Source organism: Hydra vulgaris, chromosome 11, assembly GCF_038396675.1.
Source record: "Hydra vulgaris chromosome 11, alternate assembly HydraT2T_AEP".
Taxonomy (NCBI): domain Eukaryota; kingdom Metazoa; phylum Cnidaria; class Hydrozoa; order Anthoathecata; family Hydridae; genus Hydra; species Hydra vulgaris.
This window is the reverse complement of record NC_088930.1, coordinates 55,864,164-55,887,708: the sequence shown is the minus strand read 5'-3', so window position 1 is coordinate 55,887,708 and position 23,545 is coordinate 55,864,164. Positions and strand designations below refer to the sequence as shown.

Here is a 23,545-nt window from a genome sequence, read left to right as displayed (position 1 = left end):
GAACAATAGAAACAATTAAATCATTCAGTTACTATGACAATGTTAGAACGTTGTTTTTAGCAGTATCTTTAAAAATGTTAAAAACAATTCTGCAATGTGCTAGACCCCTTAGAACTTAAAAACTTTTCTTTCATGGGGGAAAGAATCAGTTATTGGATACACGGAAGAAAATGGCTTAGTTGTCAAAATATGGTGTAAGATTTGTACTAGGAACAAAACTGAAATTTTGATGGATGCTTTAGTTAAAGGAGTATCGAATAATTCTTTGACAGCATTTACAGAGGGAACTTGTGTGGTGACAAAGTATCAGGTAAAATTAAAATAATTAGCTTGTTCTTAATTTGTGACTCCAGGAATTAGTTTAAACATAATTTTTCTACCATTATATAACTTATAACTGTAGTTATCTTATAATTTACTATATTACTAAGTGTATAAATTTTTTAGAGAATTGCTTAATTTGAACCGTGATTTTCTCTTTGATAATAATAAAGGTTGATCGCCATCTTAGAGGGCAAAGCCATAGATTAGCAGTGCTGATTGATAATGGTAACTCAGAAGATCCTGGAAGTAGTTGTGTTGCTAACCTCGGTATGGAAAACTTGTTACCTATTACACAAGACAACAGCGAAGTGTTATTAAAGATGATTAGAACAGCCTATGAAATGGCTCTAAAACCGAGCATGCCACATAGCCATTTCAAGACACTGATCAAATGCCAAAGACTTAATGGTGTACTCCTTTTAGAAGGAAAAGACAACAATAAAGCAGGTTATTGATTTTTAGTTTCAGTTTCTTTTTCGTAATTTGATAAAACAATTCAAATGAAAAAATCAAATTAAAGTTACGTTACTATTATAATGAAAGTTTAATTTTTTTTTTCCAAGATTTTTTATCCGAATGGTCTTATCCTTTTGATTTATCCATTTGATTTTTTAATTTGAAAAATATTAGTTATATTATTATTATTTTTTTTTTTATTGTTTTTTAATTTCTTTTTTAGCACGTGAATATATCTTATGCATTGCCAGTGCCATTAAAGAAAAAGTTGCTGAAATTGTCAATGAAACAAACTTTTTCTCCATTCTTTTCGATGGTTCTCAGGGTTAGGGTTAGGGTTAGGGTTAACCCTAACCCTAACCCTTTCGATGGTTCTCAGGCTAGAAAAACAAAGGACGAAAAAGAGTTGATTCTTGTGCGCGTTGAACACGAGGGGACCCCTGCCTGTTTTGCAGTTTCTTTACTTGATATGAACAGTTTGGGAGGTATGAGTGCCAATACCATTAAAAAGGCTATTGATAGCATTTTTATTGAAACCGATAGTGTTCCTTTAACTGCGTCAGCTTACAAATACAAACTTGTAAGCGCTACGGCCGACGGAGCTAGCGTTAATTTTGGAATTTATAATGGCGTGTTAACACAATTAAAAAAAGATGGCTGATAAAAATTCACTGCATAAACCATCGTTTAGAATTATCAATAAAAGATGCTGTGAAAGATATTTCTCAGTATAAAGAGTGTGAATTTTTACATTTTTACATTAGGAATTAGATGTGAATTTTTGAATTTGTGAATTTGTGAATTTTGAATGTGTGAATTTTTACATTTTCATATTTAATTTATTTCGCAATTCTGGAAAACTAAAATGCGCAGTTAAAAAAGCTGCTGAGGCTTTGAACATTACATATTACACCTTGCCTAAAATATTTGGAACGCGCTTTATAAGTCACAGGAGACGCGGTTTTACAAAACTTTTACATAATTTGCCTTCGCTTATTGTGGGTTTTGATAATGCTCTTGCTGATTGCGACACTAAAGCAGATATGCGTGCTAAACTTTCTGGATTGTCCAAACGGTTGCATGACTACAGACTATTATGTATGGTTTGTAGTTATTTGGACATCTTAGAAAATTTATCACCATTATCATTGGTTTTTGAAAAACAAATGTTTATGGTGAATGAGTTAAAACCAGCGGTGGATATAACAAAGGCTAGCTTAGCGGAATTAAGTAATGAAGATATTGATAATGTTATTGATTCATATTTACTCAAGTTTATAATCAATGAAAAAGATGGTTCAAGCAATCTTGTTTCTTAGTATTTCAAAGAAGGTAACGAATTGAAAAAATCAAACCCAGAGTTTGTTGAGATTGAACTCAACAATATGGCTAATCTTAACTTTGAATGTATTCATTCTGCCATTAAAGTAAGAAAATTAGCAATTGAAATAATTCTGCCTTTGATAAACGATAAATTTAGTTCGCTGTTAAATCCCATATTCGAATCAATGGATTGGTTAGATCCGCAAGTATGGACAGCAGACAGCATGCATGGTGATGCCAGCATATCTTTATTACTAAACAAATTTTTTTACCCTCTAGAAAAATTAGGAATGGATTTTAAAATGGTTCTTTCGGAATGGAGAGCTGCAAAACTAGTAATAAATACGCAGTACACCATTGCACTCACACCATTGCAAATATGGCAGAATATTTTTCTTTATCATAAAATTAAGTTTCCAAACTTGAGTCTTTTAGTTGAACTTCTGATGTGTATTGCTGGTTCTAATTCAGCTGTCGAACGCGTTTTCAGTATTTTGACTGTAATTTTGACTGATAGGCGTTTAAAGATGAACCACTCAACAATGGAAAACTCAATAAACATAGCAGGGAATGACACGAATTTCACTCAACAAGAACGCGATGATATTTTAAGTTGCGCTGTGGATATTTTCTTAGATAAGCAAAGAGTTTTTTGCCTTGATTCAGCTAATGCTAGCATTGCCACTGATTATAGTAGCGAAGAAAGCTGCACCAGTGAAGATATAAGTTCTATATCTAAATCAGACGGATAAACAATTTATTATATAATTTTTATCCCACATAATTTTATATTTATGTACATTACTAAAGAGTCCTGAAGGACGAAAATATATATAACATTATATATATGATATCTTTGATTGTCATATTCTTGTTATACGATTGCATAAATAAGTTGAATTTGTTAAAAAGGCAGCGTATAAGCTAATATATGTATATATTATATGCTGTATATATAAAACTTTTTAATAATATAGATCAAAATATGTTATTAAAAAGTTTATACGCTGCCATTTTATTAAATCTTTTAAATATCTGTGTGTGTTTGGCTCCAACAATAAGTTAACGTATTAAAATAAAACAAATTTATATTAGCGAATCTTTTTAAAGCATTTGCCAATATAAAATCATTTAATTAGTAAAGATTAAAGTTATGAAGTTAATTTTTTTGCATGTATTTTTAAAACTTATTGTTATGCGGACAAACATGGAAACATACTTGAATGTTCTCAAAACATCTATGAAGATGTCATAGTAACTGAATGATTTAATTGTTTCTTTTGTTCGTCGTACTACAAAGAATTGTATGTAATTTGTAAAAACCAAACTCAGGCCAACTACGCAAAGCGCAAAATGGTTAAAAAAAGATTGACTTTTTTATTTATTAAATAAATCAACAAACGTTTCTTTATTAGAATCTTGTTGAAATAAATCAGAAGTACTCAAATAAAAGAAATTATACTAAACTCTTTGATAAATTGAATAACAATTGTTTCTTTATTAAACAATTATTAAAAGTAAGTTTTTACTTTATATAAAAGAGTGTTGCTTAATTATAAAAGACAAAGTTTATTAATTATTCTAAACTTATTTTATAACAATTTAATCAGGCAGCTTTTAATTTTTGTAATTGTCTCTCATTGGTCCAGTTGAACTTTTTTGCGCTTGATTATTTTTTGAAATGTTCTCAAAACATCTATGAAGCCGTGGGCAAGTTGTCGCAACTAAATATTGTATGCGTGGTCAAGATCAGAGTGCAATCGCACGCCTTTCCCAACCAAGCCTGAATATTGAGCTGTTTAAAGTAAATAAATGGTTCAAAGGTAATAAACTCTCAATAAACGTAGATAAAACTCAATATACACTTAAATTACCATATCTTTCTATAAATAGTAAACAAACTAAAAAACAGGAATGTTTAAAGTACCAAGGAGTCTAACTTAGCTTTTCCAAATAAAGTACATTGAATCAATAATTGAAATATAATGTATAGAGTAAGTGCTTTATTTAATACTCAAAGTCTTAAATTAATATACTTCAGCCTAATTCATAGCTATAATAATTATGGTAACATTGCATCAGCGAGCACACAACTCTTTAAACTTGAAAGGATATTTAGTGTGCAATAACATGCTTTCAGAATTATATACGGAAAAAACAAATTTGAACATGCAAAGCCATTTATGAAGGAAATGAAGAAAATGAACGTATACGAGATCAGTACATTTCAACACACGATCTTTATGTATTATCATTTAAAAAATCTCACGCCAAAAAACTTTGAAACAAAATTTAAGATAAATTAAAACAATAACTATTCTATGAGAACAATCGACAGGCTTACATACATACTACATTGTAAACTAACTAAATACAAAGAATAAAGTTTAACATATGGAGGGCTAAAGATCTGGAACGTTTTAAAAATAACTACATCATTATGGTGAAAACAGAAAATTCAAATTAGTTTTATATAAAAAAAAGAAATTTTGAAATCAAATGACAGCTTTGAGACTTAACATATACACTATTGTCTTTTTAATATATATGATCGTCTTTTAACCTAATTTTTTAATATATTCAAAGGATTTTATTTTTCTTGATATCTTTTTTTCTTTACTTAACTTTTTTTTTTTTTTTTTTTATTCGGAGTTTTGTTCTTTTTTTAAAGATTTTAACGGAGTTTTATTTTTTTTTATTTAATTTAATTTTGTTATAATAACTTTGATTTCTTTGCACTTGTTATAGCTCACATAGCGCACTAAGATTGTGGTGACTCTAGTCATCCATATCTTCTTTGAACCCATGTCTGTTTATATAAATGTATATGTTTTCTTTTTTTAACAGAATAATTTTTTTTATGATTGTATGAACAGCAAAACATATAAAAAAAAAAAAAAAGCTCCAGCTGTGTACGAAATTATAGAAAGAGTTATAAAAGGCCACAATATTGCATTAGTATTAAAAAACGAATTTTTAAAGAACTTTTGATAAAGTGGATTAAAGTTGGTAAGTATATTCAAAATTGCAAAACCAGCAAGTCTTATATGCATAGCCGTAGGCTAAGTGGGAACTTTGAAGGGGGATATACCCCCCCCCCCTCTCACAACTCTTTCTTTTTTTGCGCCTCTAATTAAATTAATTTTCAAGCAATTTGAAAATATTTCCAAAAACTTCTTTTTTCAAATATGTTAAGTAAAATATTAAGCAATTAAACTAATAATAAAAAACATAGTATTAAAGTCGCGTTTGTGTTAGGCAAAAAATTTTTGAAAATTAATTTGCATTATACTTTTATGTTTTTTAGTTTTATAGATTATTTTAAGTCACTTTTAAGCCTAATTTTTTAAGAATTTATATCTTTTAAGAATGTATTATTTTTAAATTTTTACAAGATTTAAATTAATTTAAATTTGTATGCAAACTGATGTATAACATTTATATTATTATATAAAATTTATATATCAATTATATATCAGTTATATCAATATTACATAAAATTTATGTAAAATTTATATATTTGAGAAAGCTTTTTCCAAAAAACATTTAAAGAGCTTCTTTTTAAAACGCGGCGTAAGGAATTTCAATTTTATGTGCCGCTTCATATATATTATTTAATTTAAAAAATATTTAATGCATAATGCACTTTCTAAATATTTTATAGTCAAAACTGCTCATACTACGTTTTGAAAATAAGCATTTGTATTTGCATTATTTAAAGAAATTAAAATACTATTTATGCATTTTTTAGTTTCAAACTAGATTAAAATGAGATTTGTAAAAACCACAGGAACGTCACATAACAATTTTTTAGATGATTTACTTCAGTGATATCCTTTTAAAAGGAGTTTGTCTGGTACCGCATGGAAGCGTCTTGAACAAGTAAAGAAAAAATTGGAAGGGGTAAGTACAAATCGCACTATTACTAATAGTGTACTAATAGTAATCACACTGCTTTAAATATTGAGATTACAATTTTTTCCTAACCTTGCAATACTGCTGCTATTGGATTTTTATTAGATACAACTTCAACTTCCAGTGGTTTGATACTACTTTTATCTTTCACTGATCATGTCATTGATGAATAATGGGAATGGGAAGAATTCAAGAAGCAAACTTGAGTGAAGTTCGACTTGAACTTTGAAGTCGAACTTTGTAAAAAAGTCAAGTTAGGCACATAAAAAAAAAACTTGAGATTATGGGTTAAAATGGAAAAAACTTTCAAGGCGTTGATCTGAAGACGGAATTGAAAAAAATATTCTTTAACCAATTGCGCAAAAGAATGAAAGTTTATTTATTTTTTTAATTTATTGAGCATTTTTAGGTTTTTTGAATGTTGTTTAAATTTCAAAAGATATTACCTTTGTTTTCAGATTGAGTTTATTATTTACTATATCAATAAAATAGTTTTTCTTTTCTGATTTTTTTGATTATTTACCGTTTTTGGTTTTGATATGTTAAATATTTATAAAAAGAATCAAGTCACTATTTTGATTTATTTTTATTTTTCTTTAAAAATCTCTTGTAAATACTTTGAAACCATTTTCCTCATTATCACATTGTCGTAATGTTGCTTCTCTTTCTCTTTTCTACAAATTCTATAATGGGTACTGCTCTAAAGAGCTAGCGTCTCTTGTGCCATCTACTAAAATTCATTCTCGTGTTACTCGTCATTCAATTAAGTGTCATCCTTTTTCTGTGACTGTTCCTAAGTGCTCAAAAAACACTTATTCGTCTAATTTTTTTCCTCGAACATCAGTTCTTTGGAATTCGCTTCCTTCATCTTGCTTTCCTGATTCATATAATTTGCAATCTTTTAAGTCATCCGTCAATCGTTATCTTGCTCTACAATCTTCATCTTTTCTCTTTCATTAACTTCCAACTTTAATTAGTGGCTGCTTGCAGCCTTGTTGGAAGCAAAGATGTTTAAAAAAAAAATACATTTTATTGTATACCCAAAAATTTTTTGTAAAAGGTCAATGTCGTGGAGCAAAGCAAGATACAACGATGCCTACAAATGATTTTTTGGTTTTATTTGTAAAGGAGAATTAAGTTGTTGTTTATTTTTTAAATTTCAAAATAACATTTCACTTCAGATTTGAAGTATAACTTGAAAATTTAAGTTTGCTTCTTGCATTCAAAAATAATTTTTGTTTTCTCAAGTTGCTTTTGAAGTCATTCTTGAAAACTGTCGGTTTTTAAATATTCCTTGAGTTTAAGTTTGCTCATTGCATATTCTCAAGTCAAATTTCAGATTTGTAGTATGACTTCATATATCATGTTGGCTTCTTGCATTTCACCCTAGGATTTTTTAATTTATTACTGCTTTGTTTTGTAAAAGCATTTACAAATCATTTAGCTGTAAGAGCATTTATCACATTTTGTTGAATACATTAAAATATTTAAACTCTTTAAATTTTATGCTTTTGAAAAAAAAAAAAAAAGTTTTAAGAGAGTGAGAACAAGAAAGAGAAATGCATCTCTCTATATCAATGAAGCTTCCACCACTGTTTACTTTTGGTACACTAAATTTTTTCTTATTTTTTCTCTAAAACTAATTTTTAACTATAACTTTAAATTTACAATTAAGCACCTCGAAATTTTATTCATAACTAAAAATGACCTTTTTAGACTAATTCTTTACTGACCAATGAAGTTTTTCCTTACACCACCTGTATCTCTTAAACATATCTGTCATCAGAAAGCGGTTTTCTGGCAGTAAAATAACAATCAATATCTTTTTTTCATTAGAACACCTTTTAAATGTGCTGTAACTAACGCCAGTTAGTTACACATGAAGTTACATTAGTTATTTTTCTTTAAAAATCTCTTGAAAGTACTTCGAAACCATTTCAACTTTGCATTTCATTGTGAACCCAAAGATTTTTTTTAGAAGGTCGATGTTGTGAAGCAAAACAAGATACAATGATGTCTACGAAAGAGTTTTAGGGTTTTATTTGTAGAGAAATATCAAGTTGTTTATTTTTTTTAATTTTCAAAATAACATTTCACTCTCACGCATTTCTAACACTAGTTAGTTGCGCCAGCCTTATTGCCAAACTCAGCTGGCACTTCTCGGTATCTAATTTGAGGATTTTCCTTCACCCATTAATACAAAAAGCTTTGATCTATAAAAATAGGTTTTGACAGCCTGCCACATTTTTTTTAGCATTGCTTGGACACTGCATAATGAAACACAACAAATATTGCTATTTCTTGTTGTTTTTTTTTGTCTGTGTGTGCTATCTTTTGATATGTCTTTTGAATTTTTGAAATACTGATTTTCTGCCCATTTTTCTGCTCACTTGAAGCAGAAATTGATTTTTTTGTTCAAATTTATTTGTAATTTATATTGATCAAAACAAGTACATATTTTCAGTATTCTTGTATAATTAATTTAAAAGTTATTAAGTTTAAACTAAGACCTTGTATTTTTGACGCATTTTTTTAAAAGCAATTAATAGCGTTGCTTTAATTCATTAAATTACTTTAATTTACTCAAAAAAGATAAATAGAACTAATAAATGTTATATATAACTAGCAAGCTTTTCCGAATTTAAAAAAGTTAAAAAAAATGAATATAATAAAGCTGTCAAAAAAAAATGTAAGTGACCTATCAAAGCCACTGTACAATGAGTTTTATAGGTTATAAATAGCATTTTTTTTTTTAATTTTTAAAGGTTATAAATAGCATTTTTTTTTAAAAATGAGTAGAAAATGGCTCTTTTAAAAAAATGTCAAAGCCACTGTACAATGAGTTCTATAGGTTATAAAAAGCATTTTTTTTTTTTTTTTTTTTGTGTGTGTTTAAACAGCATAGTTTTTCTTTTGCTTGTTTTATATTTTGATTGTTTGACAAACAATGTAGAAATCTTGTAAAATCACAGAAGCATTTACATAAACAAAGACTTTATTGGTTATGTGACTTTATTAAATATAGTACAGTCCCTTGTTATTTAAATGTTATCATGTTTTTAACTTTATATTTATAATGCCAAACTATCATTTATTAAAATATACAACTTAAAATATATTTATAGTTTTAAATATCATTTTATAACTTTTTGTTTTTTATATAAAATAAGCACTTTATGAAAACATTTTAACATTAAAATTTGGTGTATGAAGCAAAATATATTTTTTATCAAGTAAAGTTAAAAATGTTGACTTATTAAAAGAAACAAATTTTTAAATTTTAATTTTACTTGATAAAAAATATATTTCATTATTTTAATTAAATTATGATTTTATACAAACTATTTCAGGTATCATGTGCTTTGAAAAGCATTCTAGCGAAATACCCGTATGTATTTTAAATTATTTTGTAGATTTATTTTACCTTTTCAATTAATTTTTTTTTTTAAATATGACAAACAATTAAAGTTTCATTACTTTTTTGTTTCTTGAACGAAACAGTTTACATTTATCCATTGAAATGAGAGTTGTCTAACTGATGTGATGATGTTAATTAAAAGACATTAACTAATAGGAGATATGACTATTAAAATTGTTTAATAAAAGATATTTTGACTGTTAAATACATTACTCTTTTGTTTAAGAATCAGTCAAATTTTTAAACATTTTATTTTTGTGTGTGAATGTGTTTGCTTGTGTGTGTGTTTGATTGTGAGTGTAAAATACATATTCAGCCGTCTTGTAGGATTCATTTTCAAAACTAAAGATTAAAAAAAACTTTGTTACCAATACAATTTTTTACAAATAATTGTAGACTTACAAATTGAAGTACAATATCATCACTTAAATCTTACCAACTGCAAACTTCACCAGATTTACTCTTTTTAAGACTGACTAAAACTCAACTGTTTTTATTTCAAATATAGCCATTTGACTCTGATAGCAAAATGCTTGGCGTGGGCTTTAGGGTTATGACTTTTTAACTTTTTGTAAAATATTTAATTTCCTGTGTAATAAATTGATGAACTTTTGCTCAAAAGCATTGAAAATACCACCTCTAACACAAAATTTTTAAAGTAGTATCCCAACCAGCATTGTGATGCGGGTGCCGTGTGGGACCCATACGGGATGTCAAATAGGAACCCTACGGGATTTGACTGCCTAATCTATATTAGTACCATACGGCCCAAATAAATAAAAAAACGAAAAATTTATCGGCTGCTTTTTCTTTATTCCCCTATAGACCCCAGGATTTTCCTGGATATATTTTTTTATTTTTTACTATCTATTACTTAGATTTTTTATACCTTAAATAAACGACAATTTCTTTAAAGCAATTTTTTCATTTTAAACATATAGAATGTATGTAATGCAGCAACAATCATGTAACGTAAAGAATACAGCAGTGAACACTTCTATATACATTGTATATATTGAGTACATATGTAATAACAGTTTATTTTATTTAATAAAGCATCCATGTATATGTCCTTGTGTTTTCAATTTGTGTATAGAACATTTAGCTTTTTAAACTTTTATATAAATTATCATAACTAAATTAATTATTTAATTTTTTTGAAACGATAAAGAAGCTTTAAACAAATTGTTGTGTATTTAAGGTATAAAAACTCTAAGTTATACATAGTAAAAGATAAAAAATATATCCAGGAAAATTTTGGGGTCCATAGGGGAAAAAAGAAAAAGTAGCCAATATTTTTTTTTTTTTAAATTTGACCTGTATGGTACCCATACAGATCCCGCGGCTAAATCCTGTACGGTTCCCATTTGACATCCCACATGGGTCCCACACGGCACCTGCATTACAATGCTGGCTGGGATATAAGTAGTATTAGCATGCAGTAGCATCATGACATTCTAAACGCAAATACTTTCTTAAACATTAAAGTACTTTCTATAGTAATCTGGATGTTTTTATCTCTGAAACTTTCAAAAAATTTCTGGAGTCTTCTTGAAGCTTAAAGTAATAGCAAGATTTGGACTATATAAGCTGCCTGATTGAGCAACACTAACTATATATGAATGCAGTAGTGGTGTAGTGGTAAAGCACTCGCTTCATAAGCGAGAGGTTCCGAGTTCGATCCCCACCTTGTCCCTAGTAGTACCGCGCTCAACTTGTTTCTCAGCGCAGTGGCCTTGTTCATCAAGGTTCGTGTTTCAGAGTTATAGAGTTGAGAGAGGGTTATAACCACTATTAAGTAGTCTCCTCATCTGTAGTGGCCTTCTCGGCCTTGAGGAGGTGAATAACAAAAAAAAAATAATAATCTGTATTCGCCATATGGCATTAAACAATATACAAGTACAACAGCGAATATATTCATTATTATAGTATTTCGGAAACATATTCAAGTATTATCTTTAAGCATAGTGTCCAATAAGAGAATGCATAAAGCAAATTGGCAAATAAGTTACAAGTTTATGGCAAAAGAAGTTAAACTTTCCTCATTTACAAATTCAAGTACTACAGGCAAAACTGGATCAAGTGCTAAAGACTTATGATAAATAAGAAAAACAAAGAAAACATGATCATATGATCCATTGAATTAAGTTTTTGATATCACAAAAAAAGATGCTGAATGGCTCTGCAGTGAAGAAATAAGATTGTATCATCTTTAGATTGAAAGCAAAGGACAGATCGGGTAAACAGCTGACATACTTCAACAACAGTAATAGCATCAACATCTGAATCCAAGTCTGAGGCAGAATAGCAAGTGTCTAAAGATTCAGAAGAACAGTCCACAAGTACCTGCAAGAACCACAGCAAAACTAAAACTGCAACCGACCGGCAAAATGAGACACTTAAGCACTAATTTATCTAATACAAGCCGTCTTAGAACCTTTGAAAAAAGAACTTAATATTTTTCAAATCTTTTACCATCCTTCTATAACATTATAAAATATGAGTTGCAAAATTGCAGTGGTTTGGCCACCAAAGATCATTTAATGACAACACCTATCCTGTCTCATTTTGCCCCGCTATGTGGGGCAAAATGTGACAGATTTTTTTATTAAGTAATTCAAATAAATAATGATAAGCAAAACAGATTTTTAAGAGGTTTAGCAAGATAAATATTATATAATATAATACAGCTAATAATAATATATAATCAAATAAATAAAATACATAATCAAACTGTCACTAGTTAATCATATAATAAAACACCCTGTCACTAGTCACATAAATCAAAAAATGCTTCTGTGATGAACCCAATAAAAACAAAAACCTCTTGATAAAGGCTTTTTTCAACAATAATGTACTAATCTAAAGATACAAGAGTTTAAATATATACATAACACAAATAGTTCAAAACAGCAATATAAACACTAGGAATCAATTAAGTCAATTAATCAATTAAGAGGTTCAATTAAGTTGCTTGTGAGATTGATTACCACAATAAATACAATTTGTTTGTGGATGAACAGGCATTGCATTGAGTGCTGCTGAAGGTTCTTCTGGTAACTTTATAGTAGCAACAATATTTGGACTGGTAGATGACGACAGGGGTTTCGGTATACAAGACTCAGAGTTCCTCTGAGCAATGTCAAGTGATGGTTAAATGCTGATTGTAAATTCAATGTTGAATTTTCAAGAAGTCGTTGGCAAATGTAATTTGAAGTTATTCCAGAAATAAAAGCTTCTCTTATTTGTTCCTCTCGATATTGTTCAGCTGAAACATCTTTATAATTACAGTTTTTGCTAAGTTTGCGTAGTTCCTGAAGATAGTCTTCAAGAGGTTTACCTGATGTTTGATGTCTTATAAGTAATTGATGCCTTTCAAAAATTTTGCTAGGGGTTTTTATATATAAGTTTTCCAGGGCTTCATTAATGATCTCATAGGAATCACACCCTTCAATGTAATCATAAACATTGACTTATACAAAATAATGATGGAGCGAAAGTTATCTGGAGCGTCCTCCCCACAATCCTCAATGAAATTCTCAAATGCTTGTTTCCAATGCTTCCATTCTTTTAAAGGAATTGGTGCATTATGGTCAAGATCAAGCCTCATTGTTTTAAGATCTTTGACATTTTATATATATATATATATATTTATATATATATATATATATATATATATATATATATATATATATATATATATATATATATATATATATATATATATATTTGTTGAATAAATTGTGATGAACCCAATAAAAACAAAATCTTTTGGTAAAGGCTTTATTCAACAATAATGTACTAATCTAAAGCTACAAGAGTTTTAATATATACATAACACAAATAGTTCAAAAACAATAATATTAACACTAGGAATCACAACAGCTTCACCAGTATTTTGAAATTAATAACAGTCTAAATGAGACCAAATTGTACATTTAAAAAATTGATTCTATATCAATAATTTTGCAGCCATACTCCATAATCCTTTACAAAAATAACATTCCCAATTGGCAACACTTAAACTTTCAACTCTTTCTTTACCTTTTTCTAATTCACATTTATTTTCAATTTTTGCTCTTTTAATTTTTTTGATTTTTCAGAGGGTTCAATTAATGATTTTCTATATTTGATGTTGTTATTATCTGTGATTCTTCTCCTTTTCTTGGTAATTAAGTGATCTTTGAAATAGTTAAATATTAGAAAAGCAGGGTATAACTATATTAAAATCAATATTTTCTGAACATCCTGATGGCGATGTTAATAAGGTGCTTGAATTAACTTGTGAATAAACTTTATCAGGTTTATGTAAGTTGGCATTACAGCTTTTTTATTATTAAACTTAATGTCTGGAATTATATCCCAACACTAAAGATAAAATCCAGATGTAGGAAAGCCAGAACAGGCAACTTCTACAGAGGCATCTTCATGATAGGCTTTGGAGAATATATCTCTAAGTTGATTATTTGTTATTTTTGTCAAGGATGCTATTTAACCATGATCCACATTCTATATTATAAAAAGTTTTAAGTGGTTCAAAACAACAGTTGTCGCTAGGCCTCGTTTTCCACTAGTTACAGAAGAAACACAATGTTTTCATTTTAATGTTATAGCTGTACTATTTTTCTTTTATTGTTATAACTAACATATGATTTGTGAACAGTAATGTCTGAATCATCACAGTTAAAAAGTTAATGAGGTTCAAGCTTGTACTTTTTCATAACAATTTCTATATTATTGAAATGTTCATAAACACAATTTAAAGACAACCCAAAAGGCTCTCTGATTTAAAGGTCTGGATGTTTCTTTAAAAATCCACTTACAAAACCTTTTCCTGCAACACCATTATATTTATTAAATGGATGAACCATTTTGTACTTTTTAACATACTGGAAGACAACTTGTTGAATGTCACTTATAGACAATTCATTTCTTTTATGTAGTTAACTAATTGACATTCAGTATCATCTGGCAATACTTTTTTAAATGGACCAAGTATTTTTTCATGTATAATAATAGTCTAAACTCTTTAATTTTCTTTAAATCCTTCTGTGTAAAGCATCCATTTATGTTAAATATCAAAGCTGCTTTTCTCAATGAAATTTCTTTTAATTTTAACATAATATTCTCTGCTCAGAAAAATTGCCACATTTAATTTTTCTCTCAATGTTTCTAACCGTATTTAACTTTCTAAATAAACATGTCTGATATCGGCAAAACATAAAACCAAAACATCTCGCTTTGCCCAACAGCATGTTGGTATCAAAATTGTTTAATATCCTGGCAATTTTGTCATAAAAATAAAATCTCAATATGTGAAAATGATAGAGCAATGTCTAAAGATGATAATAAAACACTAACTTTGGATATAAATTTTTTTCCACTCTGTAAGGTAAAAAAATCTAGGAAAAATTAAAACAACAACACATCGAAATTCGTCGTCGTCATAGAGCCAAGAGATAAAATGGTTGTCGTTTTCTTCATTTTATTCATTTCAAAGTTATCAACCAGCAAAACAGTAACCATTTGTTGACAGTTATCTCAAAATAAGATTGACATTTAGATTCAGATATATTCAAATCAACTATGAAAGAAGCTGTGAAACTTAAAGACGAAATGAATAAAACAATAAATTTAGAAAGCTTGTCACTCTACTTTGATTTTAAAGGTATTAGTCACTAAGAGTATCAAGTGTTAGTGTTGACGAATGAACAAAGAGCAGTTAAGTAATATGCACTAGATCTACCGAATGGAAATACTGATACTGCTGTTAAGGGTATTACAGTTGTTCTTGACAAATACAACTTATGGAAGAGTATAAAAATAATTGCAGCAAACAAAACGAATGTAAACATGGGAAGAAGGACTGTCAGTCAGTTAGAAAAACTTTTTAAAGAAAAACACAATAAAATAACCACAATTTGTAAGTTGTCAATATCATGTTCTTGACTAAGTCTTTCGCGTTGTAATTGATGAAGATTTTTGAGGAAACAACATGTCGCCCAGAATCAAATGTTCGTTTATCCTGTAACTTATAAAGAACTATAAACAGCTCAGGAAGAATTTTAAGAATGGTAAAAGAAGTGATAACTGAAACTGCAGGATGGTGTGACGATATAAAATTTTACTTCATTTAACTCGCATATATCGTATATTCAAATTTTTTGGTTTATGGGTAACCTTTTTTAAGAAGGAAAACACAGATTAATGTTTTTATTCACTACTTTTGTAAAAATATTCATTAATTTATGACCCAGGAACATGGGGTCACACAAACGTCATAACCCAAGTGGCGCATACTTACATATCAATTCACTTAATTGTTAAAAAATCTGGACTGAATCTTCTGATTCAGTCCAGATTTTTTGTGTTTAAGCTTATCCCCTTTCTTTTTGTTTATTATCGTTTTCCATAATTGCTGATCAAATTGACTTTCTTTTTATCTCTTACCCAATAATGTTGTTATTGGTAACTCACAGTTGTGGACAAAATAATAGAAGTGGCTAGTAAAACAATGATTTGTGATAATAATTTTATGTATATTTAAATATAAATTACTAAATTTAGGCATAACAGTAATACAAACACTCAATAATGAAATGGGATTAAAAAATATTGTCGACACTGTTCAAATTACTTTAGGGAAGTCCCGAATTTTATATACGAACATATCTAGATTTGTAGGTTAAAATATCTGTTGTTTCCTATCAATTTATTTATATTAGCTTTTTGTTTGTTTGGTTTTAGTAAGACTAATTAAAGGTAAAATTAATTTTAGTGTTGATTTAATGAAATATATAAAATAATCGTATAATTTTATTTTATCAATAGAAATTATGGGTTGTGCAAAGCATTGTAGTGCAGAAAAAAGACAACTAATTATTAAATTAAAACAAGAAGGGAACAGTACGTAGACGGTTAGTACAAAGTAAGTTTGTTGCCAGAAGCCCAAGAAAAGTTCCCTTTTGATAAAAAGGCATGTGGTAGCAAGATTACATTTTGCAAAAACGCATGCAGATTGGCCTGTTTCAAAATGGCGTAATATTTTGTGGTCTGATGAAAGCAAAATTGTTTTATTTGTGTCAAGTGGATGCAGGATGTATATAAGGAGGCCACCTAACTCTGCATACAAACCGCAATACACCATAAAAACTGTAAAACATGGCGGAGCAAAAATAAATATTTGGGGTTGTTTTTCTTATTATGGCATAGGGCCAATCTATAAGATTGATGGTATTATGGACCAAGGCATATACCTTCAAATATTACCATGTTACAACAAAATACCATGTTGCCCTATGCAGAAGAAGATATGCCCCTAAGATGGGTTTATATGCAGGACAACGATCCAAAGCATACCAGTTGCAGGGTAAAAAGTTGGTTCATCGAGAATAGGGTTGCAGTTATGGATTGGCCTGCACAGTCACCGGATCTCAATCCGATCAAAAACCTTTGGATAGATGTAAAAGAGGCATTTTATAGTCAAAAGCCAAAAAATCAGCAGGAGTTATGGCAAGTTGTCCAGAATGCTTGGAACAACATTCCTTTAGAACGTTCTCAAAATTTGATTACCTCAATGCTGAATAGATGCAAAGCTGTGATAAAAAACCGGGGGCATGCGATTAAATATTAATTTTTTACTATTGTTTAATTAAATTTATATCATTTTTTTGTTAATAAAATAAATTACTTGCAATATAACATTAAATAAATTAATACTACTATTATTATGTCCAACCTGTTTTTTATACTTGCATAATTATTATAAATAAAGCAAAAATTTAAAATTTTCTGCCAATTACTTTATCATCTCACACCTATTTAAATAATAATGCAGTATTACAATTTCATTTTCAGTAACTGTTTAAAGATAATAATATTAATTCCTTAATTTTAATCACATTACTAATATTTTGTCCATAACTGTAAATGCTCATTTCACTGAATTGCTTGGCTCTAACACAAATAAAACTCTAACAAAATATGATTGGGATTCCTTTTGTGTTTTTCTTTGTGTTGGTCTTTACGCTGATGTCCTTTTTCACTCTGATGATTGTTGTGCCTTCTACGTAATATCCTGGATCCAAGCAGGTATAGAAGCTTTTATTCCTTCTAGTTGGTTTTATTATTTCAAAGAATAAATGTTCTTCATAACCTTGCTTTAAATGATATATCAGGAAAAATATTTGAGATTATTAAATTATTTCTTTCTAGCTGCAGTATTAAAGTCATGTTATTTATATACAATCCATTGCAAAGTATGCATCTGCTAAGATTGCTTTTCTTTATCGCGCTAGCCATTTACTTTTTTTTGATTCTATCTCCACAAATCTCTTACTTGTCCTTGTATGGTAAACTATTGTCAAATTTGGGCTGGTTCTTCTAATGTTGCCCTTTCTCTTCTTTTTTCTAAAAAAGGTCTAAAAACGCTTTTTAAATTTCTAAAGATCTGCTAAGCTTGACCCATCCCATCATCTTAAGGTCAAATCTCTTCCTCTTCTTTACAAATACTATCATAGTCGCTGGTTTAAAGAGCTATCATCTCTAATTGAATCAAAAACTTATTCTTGCTTGAATTGTCATTCAGCAAATCAGATTAATGTATCTGTCATTTTATGAAAAACTTTTATTCACCTAGTTTGTTTCCTTGCTAATCAATACTTTGAAACTCTCCTCTTCCTCTCCTACACTTGGTCAATGAGTTCCAAGATCACAGATCCTAATCTTTTCATACATTTTAGCTCTATTTCAGCAATTCCCATCTTCATGTTTTTCTGACTTATGCAATCTTCAACTTTTTAAATCTTATGTCCATCATTTATTAGTGTAATTTCAATCTTCATGTTTTTCTGACTTAAACAACCTTTAATCTATTGAATCTTCTGTCCATCATTTTATTTCAGTAGTTCCCATCTTCATGTTTTTCTGACTTATACAACCTACAACTTTTCAAATTATCTGTCCATCATTCTCTTGCTCTTTAACACCTTTATTTGTTTTTGTGATCGCTTAAAATTAAAGTAGTTAAAAGTTGATGGTTCGATGAGTCCATTTTTATTTTAGGTTACCTTATTTAAACATGTTGCCATCAGATATGCACCAAAATGCTTTTTCACCACTTCTTACCAACATTACTGATTCAGATTTGGATATATTTACAAATTGGTATGTTATACTTACTTGACTACACATTTTTTACTCTTGTTTTTTAAAAGTTAAATAATGTAATATTTAATTATAATTTAAACTATTGTCAGTAAAACTTGGTATATGCAATTTTGTAAGAATGTCTATAAGTAAAGTATAAAGTCTTTCTGGTTCTTTAAAGTTTAAACTTTTATTTTATACTTGGTTTAGTTAACATCGACATTTAGTTTAAACAACCTTCTTATATCTTATACTCTAAAATCAAGCTTTTTATAATTTTCAAAGTTTTATAAAAAGCCCTAAAATGCGAAACTTATATCATAATTTTGTTTTGTATAATATTTTCACTTTTTAAACAAGTTGTTGTAATTTTCTCGCTTGAAACAAAATTTCTTTTATTTCCAAATATTTATTTACCTGAATTCAACTCATCTTACAAATGTTTTAAATCCATTGCATAAAATTATGTAAACCCATTAAAATCAACATTACAAAAACTGCTTAATACATAACTGCAATTAAAATAATTAAAAACTATTAATGAAAAATTAATTGGCAATGTGTATAAGTAGTGTGTTTATCGCAGCCTCGCTCTCTTGTAGTAACCTATCAAACAACAACTCTTCTACTACTAGCTGTGATCAACGATATCTTCTTTGTGTTTATCGCTTATTTGTATATACTTATTAATTAAAATAATTTGAACTGGTTTTACAATACAACTCTTATGTAAAACAACATGGAGCCCACGGAGAATACAGAAAGAATATGAAGTCCCAAAAAATATTTCAAAACCTGAAGTCCACGATAGAGACTAAATAACAAAATTAAAGGAGCGATATATAAAGAAAGAATAGTGATCAATTAATTAGCTAAGTGAATTTATTATTTGCTAATAAAAATTTCTTTTAAAGATATACGTTAGAATTTGTTTAAAACTAAATTGTAAGTTTTGGATTAATTTGCGATTGTTAACTATAAATTATTATTCCTGATTGTAGTTGTTTATGTGATAATTGCATTTAATTATTGTTTTGAAATATGTATTTCATGATTATTAATTGAGAAATTTATTTAAGATACTAAAGGAATTTAGTTAAGAATAGAATAAAAAAACTAAGATGTTATTAAGAAAACTATTTAAGATGTTATTAAGAAAACTATTTAAGATATTATTAAGAATTGAGGTTTATAAAATTCATTTATTAAGTATTATTGTACGCAAATTTATTTAAGTTAATATATAAAGTCAAGGTCAAAGGTAATATTATTATTTATCATTATTTTTGCTACGATTATCATTATTTTTGCTACGATGCACTATGAAGTGAAAAGCTCAAAAAGTGGCCATAAGTGGAATTTTTTTAATACATCATTTTCATTCATTTTTTTTTTACAACTTATTAGAAAAAATATCAAACGATAAGAAAAATATATATTTTGGTTCTCTCATGTCTACTATCCTAGTCGGAGAAGCATTTTTTCTTACCTAGTAGAAGGTAAAAAAAGTTGGCTAAAATTCGCGAACTTTTTATACTTTTCTAATTTTTTTTTTTTTTTTACTCATTTAGATGATTTTTTTATTTATTTTTTTCATCATAAAGCTTGATTTAGGCATTCTTTTATCTTTTTCAAAAGTAAAAAGCTTAAAATATTGAATATAGCTTTTGCCAAATGAGTAATTAAAATATTAGGTGAAAGTATAAATTTTGCGATAAATATTGTTTTTGAAAATAATATATCTCAAAATTGTCGCAGAGTTCCACCCTGAAGTGACATTTTTATCTTAGGGGATGTTATTATGGATAACTAAAAAAAAAATGCCCAAAATGGATTTATGGGCATAAGCATAAAAAATAAAAATGTGTAAAATATTTTTCCCCCCACAATGAGGTTGTTTTAAATTGTACGCCTGGAAAAGTGTTTCATCCATATTTCTTGAATCTTGAATACAGATGTTGTAAACATGATGTGATTATATTATGTTAAATTTTACATGATGTGTGGTTTATAACTAAAGTGGATAATTGTTGTTAATGTGTTTGTACGGTTTTGTGTGTAATTGCTAATTTGTTTCTAGTTAAGCATGTTTATAAGGGTTTTAATAGTAGTTTTGGCCCGATCCCTTCAAGCCCTTACTTTTGCAGGCCTCTTCACATGAATACCAAAAAGAAACAAAAGCTGTCAACAAGAGATGAAGAAATAGATGTTAGGAAGCAAATAGAAAGGCTTCAAGATTTTGAACTTCAAATCCCCTTCTCTAACCAGAAAGCAAAAATAAAAATAAAAATTGAGATGACCGTGTTGGAAGGCAAGGCAGTGAATGCTATAACAGATACAAACTCAACTCAATCTTGTAATGTTTGTTCTGCCAAGCCTAGTGAAATGAACAAGCTGGATATAATTAGAGAAAAAGTTTGCAACAAGCAAGCTTATAGCTTTAGGATTATCGACACTGCGCTGTTGGATACGAATTTTTGAATTCATTCTACACTTGGGATATAACATGGATATTAAAATATACCATTCCCAATCTCCAGAAGATAAATTATCTGTAAAATCTCGAAAAAAAGAAATTAAAAGAAAGTTTAGAGAGGTGTTAAGCTTAGTGGTTGATACTCCTAAGCAGGGATTTGGAAATACTGATACAGGAAACACTGCAGGGAGGGCATTTCTAGCAGTCTTGTTATTTCAGAGAAAGATTCTGAAATAACTCCTGTTATTTCAGAATCTTTCTCTGAAATAACAGGAATTTTTTTTTTTTTTTTTTTTTTTTTTTAAACAACGTTGCTTCCAACAAGGCTGCAAGCAGCCACTAATTAAAGTTGGAAGTTACTGAAAGAGAAAAGATGAAGATTGTAGAGCAAGATAACGATTGACGGACAACTTAAAAGATTGCAAATTATATGAATCAGGAAAGCAAGATGAAGGAAGCGAATTCCAAAGAACTAATGTTCGAGGAAAAAAACTAGACAAATAAGCGTTTTTAGAGCACTTAGGAACAGTCACAGAAAAAGGATGACACTTAATTGAATGACCAGTAACACGAGAATGAATTATAGTAGATGGCACAAGAGACGCTAGTTCTTTAGAGCAGTGCCCATTATAATATTTGTAGAAAAGAGAAAGAGAAGCAACATTACGATGATGTGATAATGGTTGGAGGTTGGCTGCGAGAGCAGGTCCAACAATGTTTACAATGCGTTTTTGCACCTTGTCTAGAAGAGAAAGGGCATCATTAGAAGATCCGCCCCAGATATGGCAACAGTATTCCATACAAGGCTGGATTTGAGATTTATAGAGATAGAGAATAGTATCCAAAGTAAGAAAGTGACGAGCTCGATAAAGAGATGCAAACTTAGCAGATGCTAGTTTTGCAACTGATTTGATATATGGTTTCCAAGAAAGATTGGAAGTAAGAGTTAATCCTAGAAGATGAAGAGTAGGTGACTCATCGAGTACATCACCGTTCATAAATATAGGAAGATCTAAATTATTGCGATAACGATTGGCTGAAAAAAATTGAGTTTTATCTGAATTAAAGTTCACCAGCCACTGTGAGCCCCATGCTGTAGCAGAAGTGAGATCCTTTTCAAGCTCAAATGCCCCCTCCAAGCAATCAGAGGGTGATGGTTTCTTATCACGACAAGAATAAATGGTAGTATCATCAGCAAACAATGCCACCTTATATGTGAGAATATCTGGAAGATCATTAATGTAAATTAAAAAGAGTATAGGGCCAAGGATAGAACCTTGAGGAACCCCTGAAGTTACAGAATAAGAAGAAGAGTGTTGTCCATCGAGGACAACTTTTATGCTACGATTGGAAAGGAAGGATTCAATGATCTTAAAGATGTTGCCGGATACACCATAAGAAGAAAGCTTATGGAGAAGACCAACATGCCAAACTTTATCAAAAGCTTTTGAAATATCAAGAGCGATGGCCTTAACCTCTCCACCTTTATCTAATGCACGATATAACCTGTCAGTTATTACTGTTAGCAAATCAGCTGTAGAACGAGAAGATCGAAATCCATATTGATGGTCAGAAAGTAAGTTATTAGATTCAAGATGAGAATTTAAGTGTTTGTTAATTAAAGATTCAAAAACCTTGGTTATGATAGGAAGAAGACTTATGGGACAGTAGTTAGACGAATCGGATCGCTCTCCAGAATTTTTGAAGATAGGAATAACAGATGCTGCTTTCCAGCAGACTGGAAAGCAAGACTCTGATAAGCACTTGTTGAATAGTTTTGAGAGTATAGATGAAAGCTCCGGAGAACACTTCTGCTAGACAATAACAGGTATGTTGTCCGGGCCACAAGCTGTAGAAGAGTCTAGGCAGGAAATCACTTTAGATACAGATGCTGGAGTAATATGAATGTCAAGCAATTGATCAACCTGTTTGTTGGCAATATCAGGTAGAACGCAACTAGTGGAATCAAGAGATGAAATTGATGAAAAGTTTCTAGCAAACAATTTGGCTTTGTCTTTAGGTGAGGTGACGAAGTCTCAACCATACAAGAGAGGTGGAATTATAGATTTGCCCTTATTATTGATATTATTAAAGATTCTCCAGAAGTCACGAGAACCTAATTTTTGAGATAAGATACGAGATTTCATGAACTGAGAATAGCGGGTTTTGGCGTTAGACAAAACCTTTTTACAATTGTTTCTAGCAGTAATAAACAGACTGTTTTCTGGAGAATTGTTTTGCTGATAAATATGGAAGTAACGGTTTCGATTGGCAATCGCAGCAGCACAGTGTGAAGAAAACCATGGAGGAGAGTGAGGCTTGACCTGGAATCGTCGAGAGAGAATAAAAGATTCCATGCCAGGCTGATTCCACGAAGTTATTTAAGAAGCACATTTGTCGACAGGAAGACAAAAGATTTCTACCCAAGGGCCATCACGAAGAAAATCACGGAAAGAATCCCAGTCAGCTTTACTGTAGTTGTAAGA

General features: G+C 29.4%; 1 protein-coding gene across 4 annotated transcripts in view; it reads left to right on the top strand.

The window, feature by feature from the left end:
- LOC136086772 (small glutamine-rich tetratricopeptide repeat-containing protein beta-like) overlaps positions 1-23,545 on the top strand; it is a 146,301-nt gene that overhangs the window by 92,353 nt on the left and 30,403 nt on the right. For all 4 annotated transcript variants that reach the window (XM_065809255.1, XM_065809256.1, XM_065809253.1 and 1 more), the window contains exons 10-11: positions 9,369-9,406; positions 18,500-18,601. In XM_065809255.1, coding sequence (XP_065665327.1) covers positions 9,369-9,406; positions 18,500-18,601 — 140 coding nt within the window. The remainder of the gene's footprint in view (positions 1-9,368; positions 9,407-18,499; positions 18,602-23,545) is intronic.